The sequence below is a fragment of the Siphateles boraxobius genome, unplaced genomic scaffold, assembly GCF_051911475.1.
Source record: "Siphateles boraxobius isolate OS27281-9 unplaced genomic scaffold, OSU_SipBor_1 12, whole genome shotgun sequence".
NCBI classification, from domain to species: domain Eukaryota; kingdom Metazoa; phylum Chordata; class Actinopteri; order Cypriniformes; family Leuciscidae; genus Siphateles; species Siphateles boraxobius.
In genome coordinates, this window is record NW_027508722.1 from 24798134 (window position 1) to 24815790 (window position 17657).

At 46.2% G+C, this 17657-nt stretch overlaps 1 protein-coding gene across 1 annotated transcript; it reads left to right on the plus strand.

Annotated features, from left to right (window-relative positions):
* The first annotated feature begins 7235 nt into the window (after nucleotides 1-7235).
* LOC143714088 (uncharacterized) lies at nucleotides 7236-11680 on the plus strand. The gene is made up of 2 exons (XM_077205052.1): nucleotides 7236-8266; nucleotides 11417-11680. Exon 1 carries the CDS (start codon nucleotides 7340-7342, stop codon nucleotides 8261-8263), a length of 924 nt encoding a protein of 307 aa, XP_077061167.1. The 5' UTR covers nucleotides 7236-7339; the 3' UTR covers nucleotides 8264-8266; nucleotides 11417-11680.
* The last annotated feature ends 5977 nt before the right edge of the window (nucleotides 11681-17657 follow it).

The following is a 17657-nucleotide window of genomic DNA, read 5'->3' on the forward strand; positions in this document are numbered from 1 at the left end:
ATCGACGCATGGCTGATCATAGCTCGCTCTCGAGTTCAGGTTTGCGAACACAGGGACCTAGTGCTTCGGCACCTAGCTCGTCTGGGCCTTCGGGTCAACTGGCACAAGAGCAAACTTTGCCCCGTGCAGAGGATCTCTTTTCTCGGTATGGATATCGACTCGGTCGCCATGTCCGTGCAGCTTACGAGTGAGCGCGCGCAGTCACTGCTGACTTGCCTGAGACAGTTCGAGGGCAAGAGTGCAGTTCCACTGAAACTTTTTCAGAGGCTCCTGGGGCATATGGCTTCTGCAGCCGCGGCAACGCCGCTTGGATTGCTTCATATGAGACCGCTTCAGCTTTGGCTTCGCGACCGAATCCCGAGGTGGGCATGGCAACACGGCACCCTCTGAGTAACAGTTACTCCGACCTGCCGTCAGACCTTCACCCCGTGGTCGAACCTCAGTTTTCTACAGGCCGGAGTGCCCCTGGAGCTCAGATGCCTCCTCCACGGGCTGGGGTGCCATGTGCAATGGACGTGCTGCCGCGGGCTCCTGGACAGGACCCCGTCACCTCTGGCATGTCAATTGCCTCGAGTTGCTGGCCGTACATCTTGCTTTGCGCTGCTTCCGGGCCGTGCTCAAGAACCAACACGTACTAGTCCGCTCAGACAATACCGCCACTGTAGCGTACATCAACCATCAAGGTGGTCTACGCTCCCGCCGTATGTCGCAACTCGCTCGCCACCTCCTCATATGGAGTCAGAAGCATCTGAGGTCGCTTCATGCCATTTATATCCCCGGAGCCCTGAACTGTGCAGCCGACGAGCTCTCACGGCTTCAGCCACTCCCTGGAGAATGGCGACTCCATCCCCAGTCGATCCAGCTGATTTGGGACCAGTTCGGGGACGCACAGATAGATCTGTTTGCCTCCCACGACTCGACCCATTGCGCCCAGTTTTATTCCCTGACCGAGGGCACGCTCGGCACGGATACTCTGGCGCACAGCTGGCCGCAGGGCCGCAAGTATGCGTTTCCCCCAGTGAGCCTTCTTGCGCAGACCTTGCGCAAGGTCAGGGAGGACGAGGAGCAGGTCATTCTGGTCGCGCCGTACTGGCCCGTCCGGACCTGGTTCTCCGAACTAGTACTCCTCGCGACAGCACCTCCCTGGCCGATCCCTCTGAGGAAGAACCTTCAGGGACGGGGCACCCTATGGCACCCTCGTCCCGATCTCTGGAACCTCCACGTGTGGCTCCTCGATGGGACGAGGCAGGTTTGAGTACCCTACCACCAGCGGTGGTGGCTACCATCACTTCCGCTAGTCCACGAGACACGTCTATTCGTTGAAGTGGAACCTCTTCGTCAGCTGGTGCTCCTCTCACCGAGAAGACCCCCGGATTTGCTCGATCAGCGTTGTGCTTTCCTTCCTTCAACAGGGGCTGGAGCGAAGGCTGTCTCCCTCCACCCTGAAGGTCTATGTTGCCGCTATTGCCGCACACCATGACCTCATCGAAGGTAAGTCGGTGGGGAAGCACGACCTGGTCGTCAGGTTCCTGAGAGGAGCGAGGAGACTAAATCCGCCTCGCCCTCCTCTCGTTCCCTCTTGGGACCTCTCAGTGGTTCTAACTGCCCTGAAGAGTGCTCCTTTTGAGCCCCTCCAATCAGTCGAGCTTAAATTCCTGTCTATGAAGACAGCGCTCCTGGTTGCACTGGCCTCCATCAAGAGGGTAGAGGACCTGCACGGATTCTCCGTTGACGAAGCGTGCCTGGAATTCGGGCCGGCTTACTCTCACGTGATCCTGAGACCCCAGCCTGGATATGTGCCCAAGGTTCCTACCACTCCCTTCCGGGACCAGGTGGTGAATCTGCAAGCGCTGCCCCTGGAGGAGGCAGACCCAGCCTAGCACTGCTCTGTCCAGTACGCGCTCTCCGCGCCTATGTAGACAGGACGCAGTGTTTCAGGACCTCAGACCAGCTCTTTGTCTGTTATGGTGGGAAGCTGAAGGGAAGCTGAGGGCTCTCTCCAAGCAAAGGTTGTCTCACTGGATAGTGGACACCATTGCCTTGGCATACCAGCAGCAAGGTCGACCGTGCCCCCTTGGTGTGACTGCCCACTCCACCCGGAGTGTGGCGTCCTCTTGTGAAGAGCTGCAGGCTGGGCAACACCTAACACATTCGCCAGATTCTACAATCTCTGAGTGGAGCCAGTGTCCTCTCATGTACTCGCTTCAACCAGCTAGTACTGGATCCGCTCAGGTGCCTTCGCTTGCTCGCCATTCCACTCCACGGACTGGATACGTGCGATATTTTCCTCAAGTGAACTTCTCCGAAAGCCCTGAGTTCCTCCAGCACTCCTGACGTCGGCGCCAGTGTCTATTGCCTGCGCGTCGGCTAGGTGCCTCCCGTGTGCATGGTCCCTCCTCTGAGCGACCCCCACATGTGTATTTCCACTGTAAGCCTCTCTGAGCATGTGTCTTTCCCTTGGCAAGCCACCTTGCCACCCCTGGGGTTATAATATTCCACCTGCGGCTGGACACCCCAATGTTCTCCATATGCATCCCTTTGCGTCATATGTGTATTTTCTAAGTCCCCCCCTCTGGGTTGGCAATAATTGCATATTTCCTCTAAACTATGGGATATGCTCCCCAGTGTACCTTGGTATTCCTGTGCTAGATAGGAGTCCTTCGTCCGTGCCAATCTCACGACAAGGATCTCAGATTTACGCAGGGCACTGGAAGACAGCCGAGATGGTGGCGTGATTAGACTGGTAACCCCATTCGTCGTCATCCGACGTAACTCGGTGTGACAACGAAAGGGAACGTCTTGGTTACGTATGTAACTCTCGTTCCCTGAGTAGGGAACGGAGACGTTTCGTCTTCCTGCCACTTTCCCCTGTACCGCGGGGATCGCCTGAGCTCAGTCTTGGCTCCTCAGCGAAGAAACATATCTGCATGTTGCCGGCGTCCTCCTTTTATACCCACGAGGTAAGGCGGAGATACGCTATGCAAATTCTGCAGACCCATGGCATTTCTTTGCCATTGGCTCGTTTTGTAGTACTTGAATTCGATAGGTGTTCTAAGCGAAACCCCATTCGCCGTCATCCGACGTAACGTCTCCGTTCCCTACTCAGGGAACGAGGGTTACATACGTAACCGAGATGTTTCACTACTAATTTATCTGCCTATCAAATTTCAGAGATTCATCAAACACCATGAGAGAACTTCACACAAGAGAACAAACCACCAAAATTTAGTTTAGGAGTGATAGAGGAATCGGAGGGTCCAAATATAATAGTTTCTGTTTTACTCTCATTAAAATTCAGAAAGTTTAAAGACAACCAGGTCTTTACATCAGTCAAACAGGCCATAAGAGTGTCCAGACCATCTGAAACCCGTTTTAAGGGCAGATAAATTTGAGTGTCGTCCACGTAACAAATGACAGCCCATGTTTTCTAATAATAGAACCAAGTGGAAGTGTGTATACAGAAAAAAGAATGGGGGCCAAAATGGACCATTGAGGAACCCCACAAAATAACACAGCATTACTAGAGGCATGTTCTCCAATCTTCACTGAGAAGCTAATGTTGGTAAAATAAGATTTAAACCAGTCTAGTGCACTGCCTATAATGCCTGCACAAGGTTCCAACTGGGCAAAAAGAACAGCATGATCTACTGTATCAAATGCAGCAGTTAAATCTAAAAGCACAAGAATGGCATAGACGCCAGAATCACAAGTTATTAATACATCATTAAAAACCTTCAACAATGCAGTCTCTGTGGAGTGATGTTTTCTAAACCCAGATTTGAAATTTTCAAAAATTGCATTATCAGCTAGGAAGCTTTGCAGTTGTTGCAGGACTATTTTCTCCAAAATCTTAGTAATCAAAGACAAATTGGAGATGGGTCTAAAATTTGCTAACACTGTGGGGTCTAGGTTCTGTTTTTTAAGCAAGGGTGGACTGAGCGTGTTTTAGCAGATCCGCCCCACTCGACCATGCAAAGGAGGATAGTTCAAATTGTATTGGTCGCTTTGTAAACAGTAGGGGGGTACTTACGCAGGCGCCGGTGACATCGACAGTGACCTTTCAACATGATGACGTAGTTCCCGGCGTGTTGCAGATCAGCTCCATCCGAACAATTATAGTTAAAAAGTATATATATATATATATATATATTTTGAAAATGACCTATCGTTTTGCATGATAAGACTCTCATCCTCAGCTGAAATTGTGCACAGTCCGCTGAAGCACTTCAAAGACCTTTGAAACTGCATTGATTTGGACTTCAAAACGCTGGTTGTCATTGAAGTCCATTATTCGAAGAAAAATCCAGAAATGTTTTCCTCAAAAAACTTAATTTCTCTTCCACTGAGGAAAGAAAGACATGGATATCTTGGATGGCATTGGGGTGAGTAAATTATTAGGAAATCTTCATTTTGAGGTGAACTAATCCTTTAAATCTGTACGACTGATGTGTGTAGGAGGAGACAGTCTTTCTCCCTCTCGCACACACTCTCACACACACGAATGACGATTTGCACATTCACATTCAAGGCTAAACTCGTGCATTTTAAACATTCAATGGTTTTTGTGCACAGTTGTATATCTACGAAGTGTGTTTTGCCTTTGTGAAATGTATGTTATGAATATATAATTTTATTTTGCGCATGTGAATTGCTTTTTGTGAATATATTTTTTTTTCACGCACGTGAGTTTATTGTGTGTACGTGAATTAGATTTCATGCATGTGAAATTGTCTACGCATGTGTGAATCATGTTTTTACACGTGAATTACGTGAATTACAATTGAGACTAATCGGCTTCCATATAACATCAGTAGAAGAGCCTGAAGACTTAAGGTACTCTACTATTTGTTGAAGATGAGTGCCAGGAATAGGGTTAAACTGACTAAAAACAGCAGTACAACTAGGGGGAGTTGAGGGATCAGGAGAAAAGGGAGTAATTTCCAATCTTAGATCACTTATCTTAACAAAAAACTTTAGAAAGTCCTCACACATAGATTAAGACACATCAGGGGGCGAGCAAACAGGAGGGTTGGTAGTGGCATTTATAATATAAAAAAGAGTTTTCGGTCTGTGACAGTTCTTATTAATAATTTCAGTAAAATATCTTGATCGGCTGCTTTTACCGATTTCTGATATTGCAATAGTGATTCTCTTAACAAAAGAGACCTGAAGTTTGTCCCTTTTCCATTTGCACTCAGCTCTTCTACAAATCTGCCTAAGAGACCTTATTGTAGCATCTCGCCAAGGCTCAATTCTTGATTTAAGATGTAGTGTCTTTAGCGGTGCAACTAAGTCTAAAATGTTTTCACAGATAAAATTAAACCTAGACAGAAGCTCTTCAGCACTCAGATCACAATGACAGTCTTCCATTGATAGAGTAACGTCATGGAATGCTAAAGAAAAGGCATTTTTGGTAGTAGACGTAATAAGCCAGGAACGGCGAGCATACTGTAAGTAATACATTTTGGAGCATTAAATGCAAAAGGGACAGCAAACAAAATGGACATATGATCAGAAAAAACATTTTCACACACCTCAAGATTGCAGAGGGAAAAACCATGAGATAACACTAAGTCAAGTGTATGTCCATGATGATAAGTGGCAATATTGACTTGAAGAGCCAAATCAAAGGCATTTAAAAAGTTAGAAAATTCTTTAGCTAACAGGTCAGCAGCACAACAAATATGAACATTAAAATCTCTTAATATCAAAAGTTTGTCATATTTCGGTATGAATCCCCAGCAGAAAGCCACGTTTCATTTATAAATAAAAAATCCAAGTCTAGAGAAGAGAAGAAATCATTAATGATGAAAATCTTGTTTACCACAGATCTAGCGTTGATCAAGGCCATTTTTAGCCATGGCAGGTGCTCGTTGGATACCTTAGGCTGCTTCGCCCTAGGTAGCGCACGAATATGGTCCGTGCAGACTCCTCCATGGTAAAAGCGAGGAGAGCAGAAACCAGGGAGAAGCCCCGCTGCAGTCGGAAAGAAGGGTATAATCCGATTGCATACTGGTGAAGCACACTTTGTCAAATGAAGCATAAAACAAAAAGAAACAAATAAACTAGACAACACAGCAAGCGAAAGACAGCAGGCCACATACAACAGCGCCATCTTAGTAGTCATCAGCAGCCATATAGTATCAATATGGGGTGCTTCTCAATTCTTATTTGTGCATCCTCGTTTCCTTACCTCGCATCTCAGCTCCACCCCCTGTAGGTTGTGAGGGAAGGACGCAAGGAAAGAAAATGAGGACGGAGGAATCGAATGAAAGCTTTTTTTATACATTGGAATACTTGATCACGAGCGTCACTTCACAACGTCATCAGCAGAGCTCAAAAGATCTGCCCTTATATTGTTGAAGTTTGTTTATTTAAGAAATTCATAATAGATAATAAAGCAAGATACCTTGTTGAAATATGTGAGATGTGTGGTTTATATAAACTGCAAGGGTAAAGTATAAATTAAAATTATTGTGACCAATGTGAAGGGGGAAGGAGGATTTACGTGCGTCACGTTTAGTCGATAAAACACTTCCGCATAGGATACACCTGTGTATCCTCGCTCATGACTTCCTCACTCCTCGATCCTCGACTCCTCGCGGTGCAATTAAAGAATTGAAATGTTTTTCAAGATGGCTGTGCTCGATCGGTTTCCAGGTCATAGGATGGAGGACAGAGGAGCGAGGAGGAATATTGAGAAGCACCCATATCAAGCCAGTCAAGCTCCAAAAAGGTAAAAAATAGCAACTTCCTTCAATCTGTAACAATGTCCACTGAAGGCAAGTACCAAGTGCAGTATTTATTAGACAAAACAAGATAAAACAAAGTCATGGGACAGGGACATCAAAGGTTACAGTGAACCAATACTTGATAAAGAAATATGGCAAACACGAGGGCTTAAATACACAAGACTAATGACTAGACAAGGGACACCTGTGAACATAAGGGCTGGATAAGCGTTTGCGCGTGCGCATGCGCGTGCGATCTGTGTTTGTGTTTGGAGCTCCGTCGAATTGATTCATTAATCGCTGATTTTCTTCTTTACCACTCATTTATAAACAAGCACTTTCTATTTTTATATCATGTGAACTTATCCTCGACACTATTCCTTATAAAAAACAATCGGATTGCTTTGATATCGCTACTTAGATCCAACTTTCCGAATCTCGGCTACTAGCCTTTAGCCCGCTAGCATTTCACGCGTGGCCTCGCGCCTATCGACCCTCTCATTTTACACCCGTTTGACTGAAAGGATACGTGTTATATCCATCATTTCAGTCCTAAATTAGTAGTGATATTGGTAGTATCACTACTAATTTACTGTTCATCTGTTATAATGGCGAACATATCGGATGTGTGTCTAACGTTACCTCTGAGTGCAGGTGAGGACACATTCGAGCTGGTTTCGGTACGATTGGAGCTGGAGTCGGTGGAGAAACAGATCCGCGTTCTGCTGGTGAAGCAAGCCGAGCTGCGAGATCGGCGATCAACGCTCGAAACATCACGCGCCGATGCTCACAAGTCAGTGGTTAGTAACTTTTTGACTCCGACTTCGTCTACTCCGTGCGTTTCTCTGCCCAGGAGGACGCGATCATCTCTGCCTTCATTCACTCCGGCACCGAGGCAACACCACGGACCCTGGGTGATCCCACAGCGGAAGACACGAGCCAGGACCAGACCAAGGACTTCCCCCCCCCTCCCGGTCTTCGAGATCTCCACCCGGAACCGCTTCTCCCCTCTTCGCGAGCCGGAACGTGACGCCGCCGTGATCATCGGCACTTCCATGGTCCGTCATGTCCGTGCTACCTCAGGTAAGCGTAAGGTGCGCACTCACTGTTTTCCTGGTGCTCGTGTTCTTGATGTCGCCGCACAGATTCCCGAGATCCTGAACGGTGACGAGCGCGTCGGAGCTGTGGTCCTACACGCCGGGACGAACGACATCAGGCTGCGGCAGACGGAGGTTCTGAAGAAGGACTACAGAAGCCTGATCGAGACGGTTCGCAGCACATCGCCTGAAGCAACTATCATCGTGTCTGGACCGCTTCCCACGTACCGACTAGGACAAGAAAGGTTCAGTAGATTATTTGCTCTAAATGAATGGTTAATGTCATGGTGTAATGAACAGAAACTGCTCTTTGTAAATAATTGGAATCTGTTCTGGGAGCGACCTAGGCTCTACCGTGCTGATGGCCTGCACCCCAGCAGAATCGGAGCGGCTGTTCTGTCCGACAACATCTCCAAGACGTTACACACCATATGACTAGTAAGTCAAAGTCCAAATCACAGTCTTTGCTGTCCCAACTTAATTGATATAAGTAGTGTAGAACATTATATAGAAACTGTGTCTATTCCTCGCTTAGTGAGGCCAAACAATAAATCTAGTGTAGGATCTAGCAAAAATCTTATTGTAATTAAACCAGAAAATCTAAATATCAGTGAACAAAAACAATTTCTAAAGCTAGGTCTTCTAAACATTAGATCGCTCACACCTAAGGCGGTTATTGTAAATGAAATGGTCACAGATAATAGTTTCGATGTACTTTGCCTTACTGAAACCTGGCTTAAACCAAATGATTATTTCGGTCTAAATGAGTCCACTCCACCAGGATACTGTTATAAGCATGAGCCCCGTCTGATCGGTCGTGGCGGCGGGGTTGCAACAATCTATAGAGATATTCTTAATGTTACTCAGAAAACAGGTCACAGGTTTAATTCGTTTGAAGTACTTGTGCTAAATGTTACGCTCTTAGATGCAAGAAACAAATCCATATTATCTCTAGCCTTGGCTACCCTATATAGACCTCCAGGGCCCTATGCTGATTTCCTAAAAGAGTTTGCATACTTTCTCTCAGATCTATTGGTCAATGTCGATAAAGCAATAATTGTTGGAGACTTTAACATACACGTAGATAATACAAATGATGCGTTAGGGACTGCGTTTACAGATTTATTAAACTCCTTTGGGGTCACGCAAAACGTCAGCGGTCCCACTCATCGTCTAAATCATACACTAGATTTAATTATATCATATGGAACCAATCCAACTGATATAAATATTATACCGCAAAGTGATGATCTCACTGATCATTACATGGTAACTTGTATAATACGTACTGCTGAAATTTGTCACGTTGCGCAACGTTATCGACCAGGCAGAACAATCCTTCCAACCACTATAGATAGATTCTCAAATAGCTTACCTGATCTATCTCAGCTGCGCAGTGCACCCAAACAAACAGATGAACTAGAGGAAATGACTAGCAGTTTGAGCACCATGTTCTCTAGTACACTAGATATTGTTGCACCAATTAGATTAAAAAAGGTAAGAGAGAAAACTAAAGCACCATGGTACAACAGTGCTACGCATGCAATCAAGAGAGAAACTCGTAACTTAGAGCGTAAATGGAAACAAACTAATTTAGAGGTCTTTAGAATCGCGTGGAAAGACAGTATGTCACGTTATAAAAAGGCTCTAAAAGCAGCAAGGGCTGAGCATCTCCGCAAACTAATAGAAAATAACCAAAATAATCCAAGGTTTTTATTCAACACCGTGGCTAGACTAACAAATAAACAAACATCACCAGAGCAAAATATTCCATTACAATATAGTAGTAATGATTTTATGAATTACTTCAATGAGAAAATAGAAAGCATCCGAAACACAATTGTAAATATACAATCCTCTATGATGTCTTATGATTCAGCCTCAATTATGGCCCCTCTAGAACAACTACACCGATTTACAACTATAGGACAGGAAGAGCTAAATAAACTTATCATTGCATCGAAACCAACAACATGTTTATTAGATCCAATACCCACTAAACTACTGAAAGAAGTGTTACCTGTAGTCGAAGAGCCTCTTCTTAATATTATTAACTCGTCTTTATTTTTAGGTCATGTTCCAAAAATATTCAAGCTGGCAGTAATAAAACCTCTCATTAAGAAACCGCAATTAGATCCAAATAACTTAGCAAATTACAGACCCATCTCAAATCTTCCATTTATGTCTAAAATACTAGAAAAAATTGTGTCCGCTCAATTGTGCTCTTTCTTACAAGAAAATGATATCTATGAAAAATTCCAGTCGGGATTCAGACCGCATCATAGCACAGAAACTGCGCTAGTTAAAATTACAAATGATTTACTTTTAGCTTCTGACCAAGGCTGTATCTCAATACTAGTTCTACTCGATCTAAGCGCTGCGTTCGACACTATCGATCATAAAATACTCCTGGATCGACTACAAAACTACACTGGTGTTCAGGGACAGGCATTAAGCTGGTTTAGATCTTACTTATCAGACCGTTACCATTTTGTCTGTCTAAATGGGGAAAAATCAAAGATAACGTCAGTAGACTATGGAGTGCCGCAAGGATCGGTGTTAGGCCCTCTGCTATTCTCAATATATATGCTGCCACTTGGTAATATTATAAGAAAACATGGAATTAATTTCCACTGTTATGCTGATGACACTCAATTATATATCTCATCACGACCAGATGAAAACACTAACTTATCTAAATTGACAGAGTGTCTAAATGATATAAAATGCTGGATGACGTGTAATTTCCTGCTATTAAATTCAGATAAAACGGAGGTACTACTTATTGGTCCAAAAAACTACCCACAAAATCCCTTACAATACAACTTTAATTTAGAAGGATGTCCTGTTACTTTGTCCACTACAGTAAAAGACCTGGGCGTTATACTAGACCGCAACTTGACTTTCGAAAATCATATTTCATATATTACAAGAACAGCCTTTTTCCACCTTAGAAACATTGCTAAGCTACGCAACATGCTATCTGTTTCTGATGCAGAAAAGTTAGTTCATACTTTCATGACCTCGAGACTAGATTACTGTAATGCTTTATTAGCTGGCTGTCCTACATCCTCAATTAACAAGCTACAGTTAGTGCAAAATGCAGCTGCTAGAGTTCTTACTAGATCAAGAAAATATGATCATATAACACCTATTTTATCATCTCTACACTGGTTACCTATTAAGTTACGTATCAATTACAAAGTATTCCTACTGACCTATAAAGCCCTAAATGGTTTAGCTCCTGTGTATTTAACAGACCTTCTATCGCCATACAATCCATCGCGCTCTTTAAGACCACTAAATTCGAGGCTTCTGGTCATTCCTAGGATATCTAAGTCCACTAAAGGAGGGAGGGCGTTCTCGCATTTAGCTCCTAAACTCTGGAATAGCCTTCCTGATATTGTACGAGCCTCAGACTCGCTGTCCCAGTTTAAAACTAGATTAAAGACGCATCTCTTTAACCAAGCATTCACTTAATGCTTAACCTTTGATACTGCTGAATCGGTTCGAATGCATTAACATTATGAACATCAGCTATGCTAATTATTTCCCATCTGCCTTTCTGCTGTTATCTCGGGACGCTAGTCCCGAGGTAAATAGCGTTCGTCAGCTCCAGTTTGTATCCAGCCTCTCACGGAGACTTCAGATGCCCCAACGCCTGTGAAGAGACGACTCGACGCCTGTGAAGAGACGACTCAAAGCCGGCGATATGTTATGCCATAAATTAATACTTGATTAACTAACTGTATTTTTCTATGTACATTTCCGAAATGCAATTTCTGTAAAGCTGCTTTGAGACAATGTGTATTGTGAAAAGCGCTATACAAATAAATTTGAATTGAATTGAATTGAATTGAACAATGAACCAATGACAACATGACAACACAGAACACATGGCAGGATCACATGACTAGAAAATGGGAACACTTGACAGACATGAAACAAAACCAAAACGTGACAGAGCAAAGTGGTTTTGTCACAAAACACTAGAACCAATGGTGTTTGATGTTACTACCATCTATATTGCGTCATATTTAGTTTGAGAATAAAAGTGCTTTGGAATTAGAACAATATTTGTTGTTCAATTTTATGCATCTAACATTACCCGTATTCTGAAAATATCAGGGATTTACTTTTCATGATCTTGCTCTCAGTGACTTCATCCAGGTGAGACACGTGTGCTCATAAAGATGTCACTGCAGTTTTTCTTTTTTAATTGGCACTCTGCCGACTGCATCCCTCAGTGCACGAGAGAAATTGAATATGGATATTCGGCTCTCAGTCTCATTTATCCCTCTGGCTTATAGATGGATGTGTATTCAGTGGAAATGAACTTTTGGTGAGTAAATGGAATGGAAAGTGCATGAAGAGGATCCACAGGAAGAGAGGGTGCCTGCAGTTGGAGGTATGAGAATTGACTGGGCTTTGGTCTCTGGATGACTCGAATAAAAGCAGCAGGGATTCCAAAATGATTTCAGGAGTGACATACTGTTTATCCCATGTGAAAGTGCCAGTGAGTGTTTACTATATCGCGCTCTCTTATTACAATCTGAACATGATTGATCCCACCAGACTTGAGTTAAACTGAATATCAGAGTCATAGAAATCTGGCTGTATTCATTGTGTTCATGTAAAGGTTTCTGTATCACAAATCAGACGCTAAAATACCAGGGAAAATTTTACAGCACGGTCCATTTCCAAAAGGACACGCTCTGCTCGGCTGTCTGTTCTCTTTCTGTTTGGCTCATCAGTGACCAGGCTGTGAGGTCAGATGGCCGTTGGACACTGGACAGCCTTGTCCCTCTGGGTTCGTAGCTCTGACCAAAGATGATTAAATGTCTAATGAGTCCAGTGTGAAAATCCAACACCATCTGGAGGGTGCGATCATTCTCTGTTCATCCAACTGATCTGGAGGACTACCATGAGAAACAGGGCTGTGAACTTTGCACGCATGTCCATGTACGATGATGGTTATGTATTAAAAAAGAAACTATATTTTTTCCTTTTAGGCAAAAATACATCTTGGACCAAAAAAATCCCAAGGCCAAAGGAAATAATGAAGAGAGTATTGAAGGCACACAAGTTTTACTGTGTAGTTTTAATCCATTTCTCTGATTGTTTTGGACAGTTGTAAAACGAGCATAGGAACTGTTTTCCGGGTATTTTTCGAAATTCAGGATCCACTTACTTTCTTAGGAATTGTAATCAGGACCTATGAGATTCATTCCGACTCTGTATAGGTCAAATGCTGAACTGAACAACAAAGAAATCATAAAACTGTGGAGAAGAGAAAAAGGAATTGAGTTCTTGTCGAGAACATTTTTATAGCGGTAATGAAATGCTTGGGGGAAAACGGTGAGAAAAATGGGACGCTGTATAGCCACATGGAGAAATTAATGGATGATAAAACATGATTAATGAATTGGGTAGAAATAAAAGACTCCTCTAAAATGAACATTTACAGGTTTTCAAGAGTATCTAAAATTGCGGAACTACAAATTGTGGGTCGAATACATACCAACTGAATTGTACATTAAATATTGATTCTTACTTCTGTAAAAAGCTGTACTTTATGCACATTTATATTATGTTTTCTGTTTATTTCATCTCAGCTGGTTCGCACATTAAAGCAGTAAGGTCCTTTCAGACCACTTGCATGAATTTTTATATTTGTAGCAAAATAGATAATTTGGCAAACATTTAATTAGTGATAAACACTTCATTCATTGAGAGCATGTTTACCTTTTTCCTCAATAGGCTTATTTTAGGCTGTAAAACAATTATATGAAACAAAATAATTCATGAAACAGCAACAATGTAAATATATCCAACCATTGTTTTGGCCAAAAGTATTGTAATTAATAAACTGTATACATTTATAAGATAAAAAAACAACCATTGTGACAACTTTTAGTTTGATTTTACTGTTATTTAAAGGGATAGTTCACCCAAAAAAGAAAATTCTGTTATAATTTACTCACCCTCATGTCATTCCAAACCTGTGTAACTTCATTTCTTCTGTGGAACATAAAAGAAGGTTTTGGTTGGTCACTGTATGGAGAAAAAACTAAAACGAGACATTTTTCAAAATATCTATTTAGAATTGTCATTGTTTGGGGGGAAACTTAAGAGGGTTTTGGACTAGGTGTTTGAATCCAACAGACAGTATAAATCTACTGCTAGGGAAAACGTCTCGGTTACGTATGTAACCCTCGTTCCCTGCGTAGGGAACGGAGACGTTACGTCGGATGACGACGAATGGGGTTTCGCTTAGAAAGCCTATCAACTTCGAGTATTACAAAACGAGCCAATGGCAAAGAAATGCCATGGTCTGCGGAATTTGCATGACGTAACTCCGCCTCACCTCGTGGGTATAAAAGGAGGACGCCAGCAACAGCCAGATATGTTTCTTCGCTGAGGAGCCAAGACTGAGCTCAGGCGATCCCCGCGGTACAGCGGAAAGTGGCAGGCAGACGTAACGTCTCCGTTCCCTACTCAGGGAATGAGGGTTACATACGTAACCGAGACGTTCCCTTTCGTTGTCACTCCGAGTTACGTCGGATGACGACGAATGGGGTTACCAGTCTAATCACGCCACCTTCTCAGCTGTCTTCCAGTGCCCTGCGTAAATCTGAGATCCCTGTCGTGAGACTGGCACGGACGAAGGACTCCTATTTAGCACAGGAATACCAAGGTACACTGGGGACCATATCCCAAAGTTCAGGGGAAATATGCAATTACTGCCAACCCAGAGGGGGGGACTTAGAGAATACACATGTGACCCAAAGGAGACATGGAGAACACTGGGGTGTCCAGCCGCAGGTGGAATATTTCAACCCCAGGGGTGGCAAGGTGGCTTGCCAAGGGAAAGACACATGCTCAAGAGGCTTACAGTGGAAATACACATGTGGGGGTCGCTCAGGGGAGGGACCATGCACACGGGAGGCACCTAGCCGACGCACAGGCAATAGACAATGGCGCCAAGCGAAGACACCTGAGCGGGTCCAGTACTAGCTGGTTGAAGCGAGTACATGAGAGGACACTGGCTCCACTCGGAGATTGTAGAATCTGGTGAATGTGTTAGGTGTCGCCCAGCCTGCAGCTCTCCAGATGTCTGTTAGCGAGGCGCCATGCGCTAGAGCCCAAGAGGATGCCACACTCCGGGTGGAGTGGGCAGTCACACCAAGGGGGCACGGTCGACCTTGCTGCTGGTATGCCAAAGCAATGGCGTCCACTATCCAGTGAGACAACCTTTGCTTGGAGAGAGCCTTTCCCTTCAGCTTCCCACCATAACAGACAAAGAGCTGGTCTGAGGTCCTGAAACACTGCGTCCTGTCTACATAGGCGCGGAGGGCGCGTACTGGACAGAGCAGTGCCAAGGCTGGGTCTGCCTCCTCCGGGGGCAGCGCTTGCAGGTTCACCACCTGGTCCCGGAAGGGAGTGGTAGGAACCTTGGGCACATATCCAGGCCGGGGTCTCAGGCTCACGTGAGAGTAAGCCGGCCCAAATTCCAGGCACGCTTCGTCAACGGAGAATGCGTGCAGGTCCCCCACCCTCTTGATGGAGGCCAATGCAACCAAGAGCGCTGTCTTCATAGACAGGAACTTAAGCTCCACTGATTGCAACGGCTTAAAGGGAGCACTCTGCAGGGCAGTTAGAACCACTGAGAGGTCCCAAGAGGGAACGAGAGGAGGGCGAGGCGGATTTAGTCTCCTCGCTCCTCTCAGGAACCTGATGATCAGGTCGTGCCTTCCAAAGGACTTACCTTCGACCGGGTCATGGTGTGCGGCAATAGCGGCAACATAGACTTTCAGGGTGGAGGGAGACAGCCTTCGCTCCAGCCTATCTTGAAGGAAGGAAAGCACGACACTAATCGAACATCTCCAGGGGTCTTCTCGGTGAGAAGAGCACCAGTTGACGAAGAGGTTCCACTTCAACGTATAGACGTGTCTCGTGGACGACGCTCTAGCGGAAGTGATGGTAGCCGCCACCGCTGATGGTAGGGTACTCAAACCTGCCTCGTCCCATCCAGGAGCCACACGTGGAGGTTCCAGAGATCGGGACGAGGGTGCCATAGGGTGCCCCGTCACTGAGAAAAGAGGTCCTTCCTCAGGGGAATCGGCCAAGGAGGTGCTGTCGCGAGGAGTACTAGTTCGGAGAACCAGGTCCGGGCGGGCCAGTATGGCGCGACCAGAATGACCTGCTCCTCGTCCTCCCTGACCTTGCGCAGGGTCTGCGCAAGAAGGCTCACTGGGGGAAACGCATATTTGCGGCCCCGCGGCCAGCTGTGCGCCAGTGCATCCGTGCCGAGCGTGACCTCGGTCAGGGAATAATACAGGTCGCAATGGGTCGAGTCGTGAGAGGCAAACAGATCTATCTGTGCGTCCCCGAACTGGTCCCAAATCAGCTGAACTGACTGGGGATGGAGTCGCCAATCTCCCGGGAGGGGCTGAAGCCGTGAGAGCTCGTCGGCTGCACAGTTCAGGGCTCCGGGGATATAAATGGCATGAAGCGACCTCAGATGCTTCTGACTCCATATGAGGAGGTGGCGGGCGAGTTGCGACATACGGCGGGAGCGTAGACCACCTTGATGGTTGATGTACGCTCAGAGGCGGCGGGGTCCTGTCCAGGAGCCCGCGGCAGCACGTCCATTGCACATGGCACCACAGCCCGTGGAGGAGGAATCTGTCGTTACAACGACGTGCCGCGAAGCTCGTTCCAGGGGCACTCGGCCCGTAGAAAACTGAGGTCCGACCACGGGGTGAAGGTCTGACGGCAGGACGGAGTAATTGTTACTCGGAAGGTGCCGTGTTGCCATGCCCACCTCGGGACTCGGTCGCGAAGCCAAAGCTGAAGCGGTCTCATATGAAGCAATCCGAGCGGCGTTGCCGCGGCTGCAGATGCCATATGCCCCAGGAGCCTCTGAAAGAGTTTCAGTGGAACCGTACTCTTGCCCTCGAACTGTCTCAGGCAAGTCAGCAGTGACTGCGCGCGCTCGCTCGTAAGCTGCGCGGACATGGCGACCGAGTCGATATCCATACCGAGAAAAGAGATCCTCTGCACGGGGCAAAGTTTGCTGTTTTCCCAGTTGACCCGAAGGCCCAGACGAGCTAGGTGCCGGAGCACTAGGTTCCTGTGTTCGCATACCTGGTCTCGAGAGTGAGCTAGGATCAGCCAGTCGTCGATGTAGTTCAGGATGCGAACCCCGTGTTCCCGAAGGGGAACAAGGGCTGCCTCGACGACCTTCGTGAAGACGCGAGGAGACAGGGCTAGCCCGAAAGGGAGAACCGCGTACTGGTATGCCTGCCCCTCGAAGGCAAACCGAAGGAACGGTCTGTGTCGAGGGAGAATGGAGACATGAAAGTAGGCGTCCTTAAGGTCGATTGGTGCAAACCAATCCTGGGGCCGCACACATTCGAAAATGCGTTTGGCAGTGAGCATCTTGAACGGCAGCCTGTGAAGGGAACGGTTCAGCACACGCAGGATCAGGATTGGCCGTAACCCACCGGTTTTCTTGGGGACAATGAAGTACGGGCTGTAGAAGCCGGTCCTCATCTCGGCCGGAGGGACGTCTCGATCGCACCCTTCGCCAGTAGGGTGGCGATCTCTGCTCTCATGATAGGGGCGTTGCCACCGACCAAAGTGGAGCGGACTCCCCTGAAGCGGGGAGGAGACCGCGCGAACTGAATCGCGTAGCCGAGCCTGATCGTCCGTGCGACCCATCGGGACAGGAGGGGAAGCTCTAGCCAGGCTCCCAAGAACTGTACCAGCGGGGTCATACGGACCACAGACTTCCCACCGATGGTGCAGCAGGGCGGAATGACTG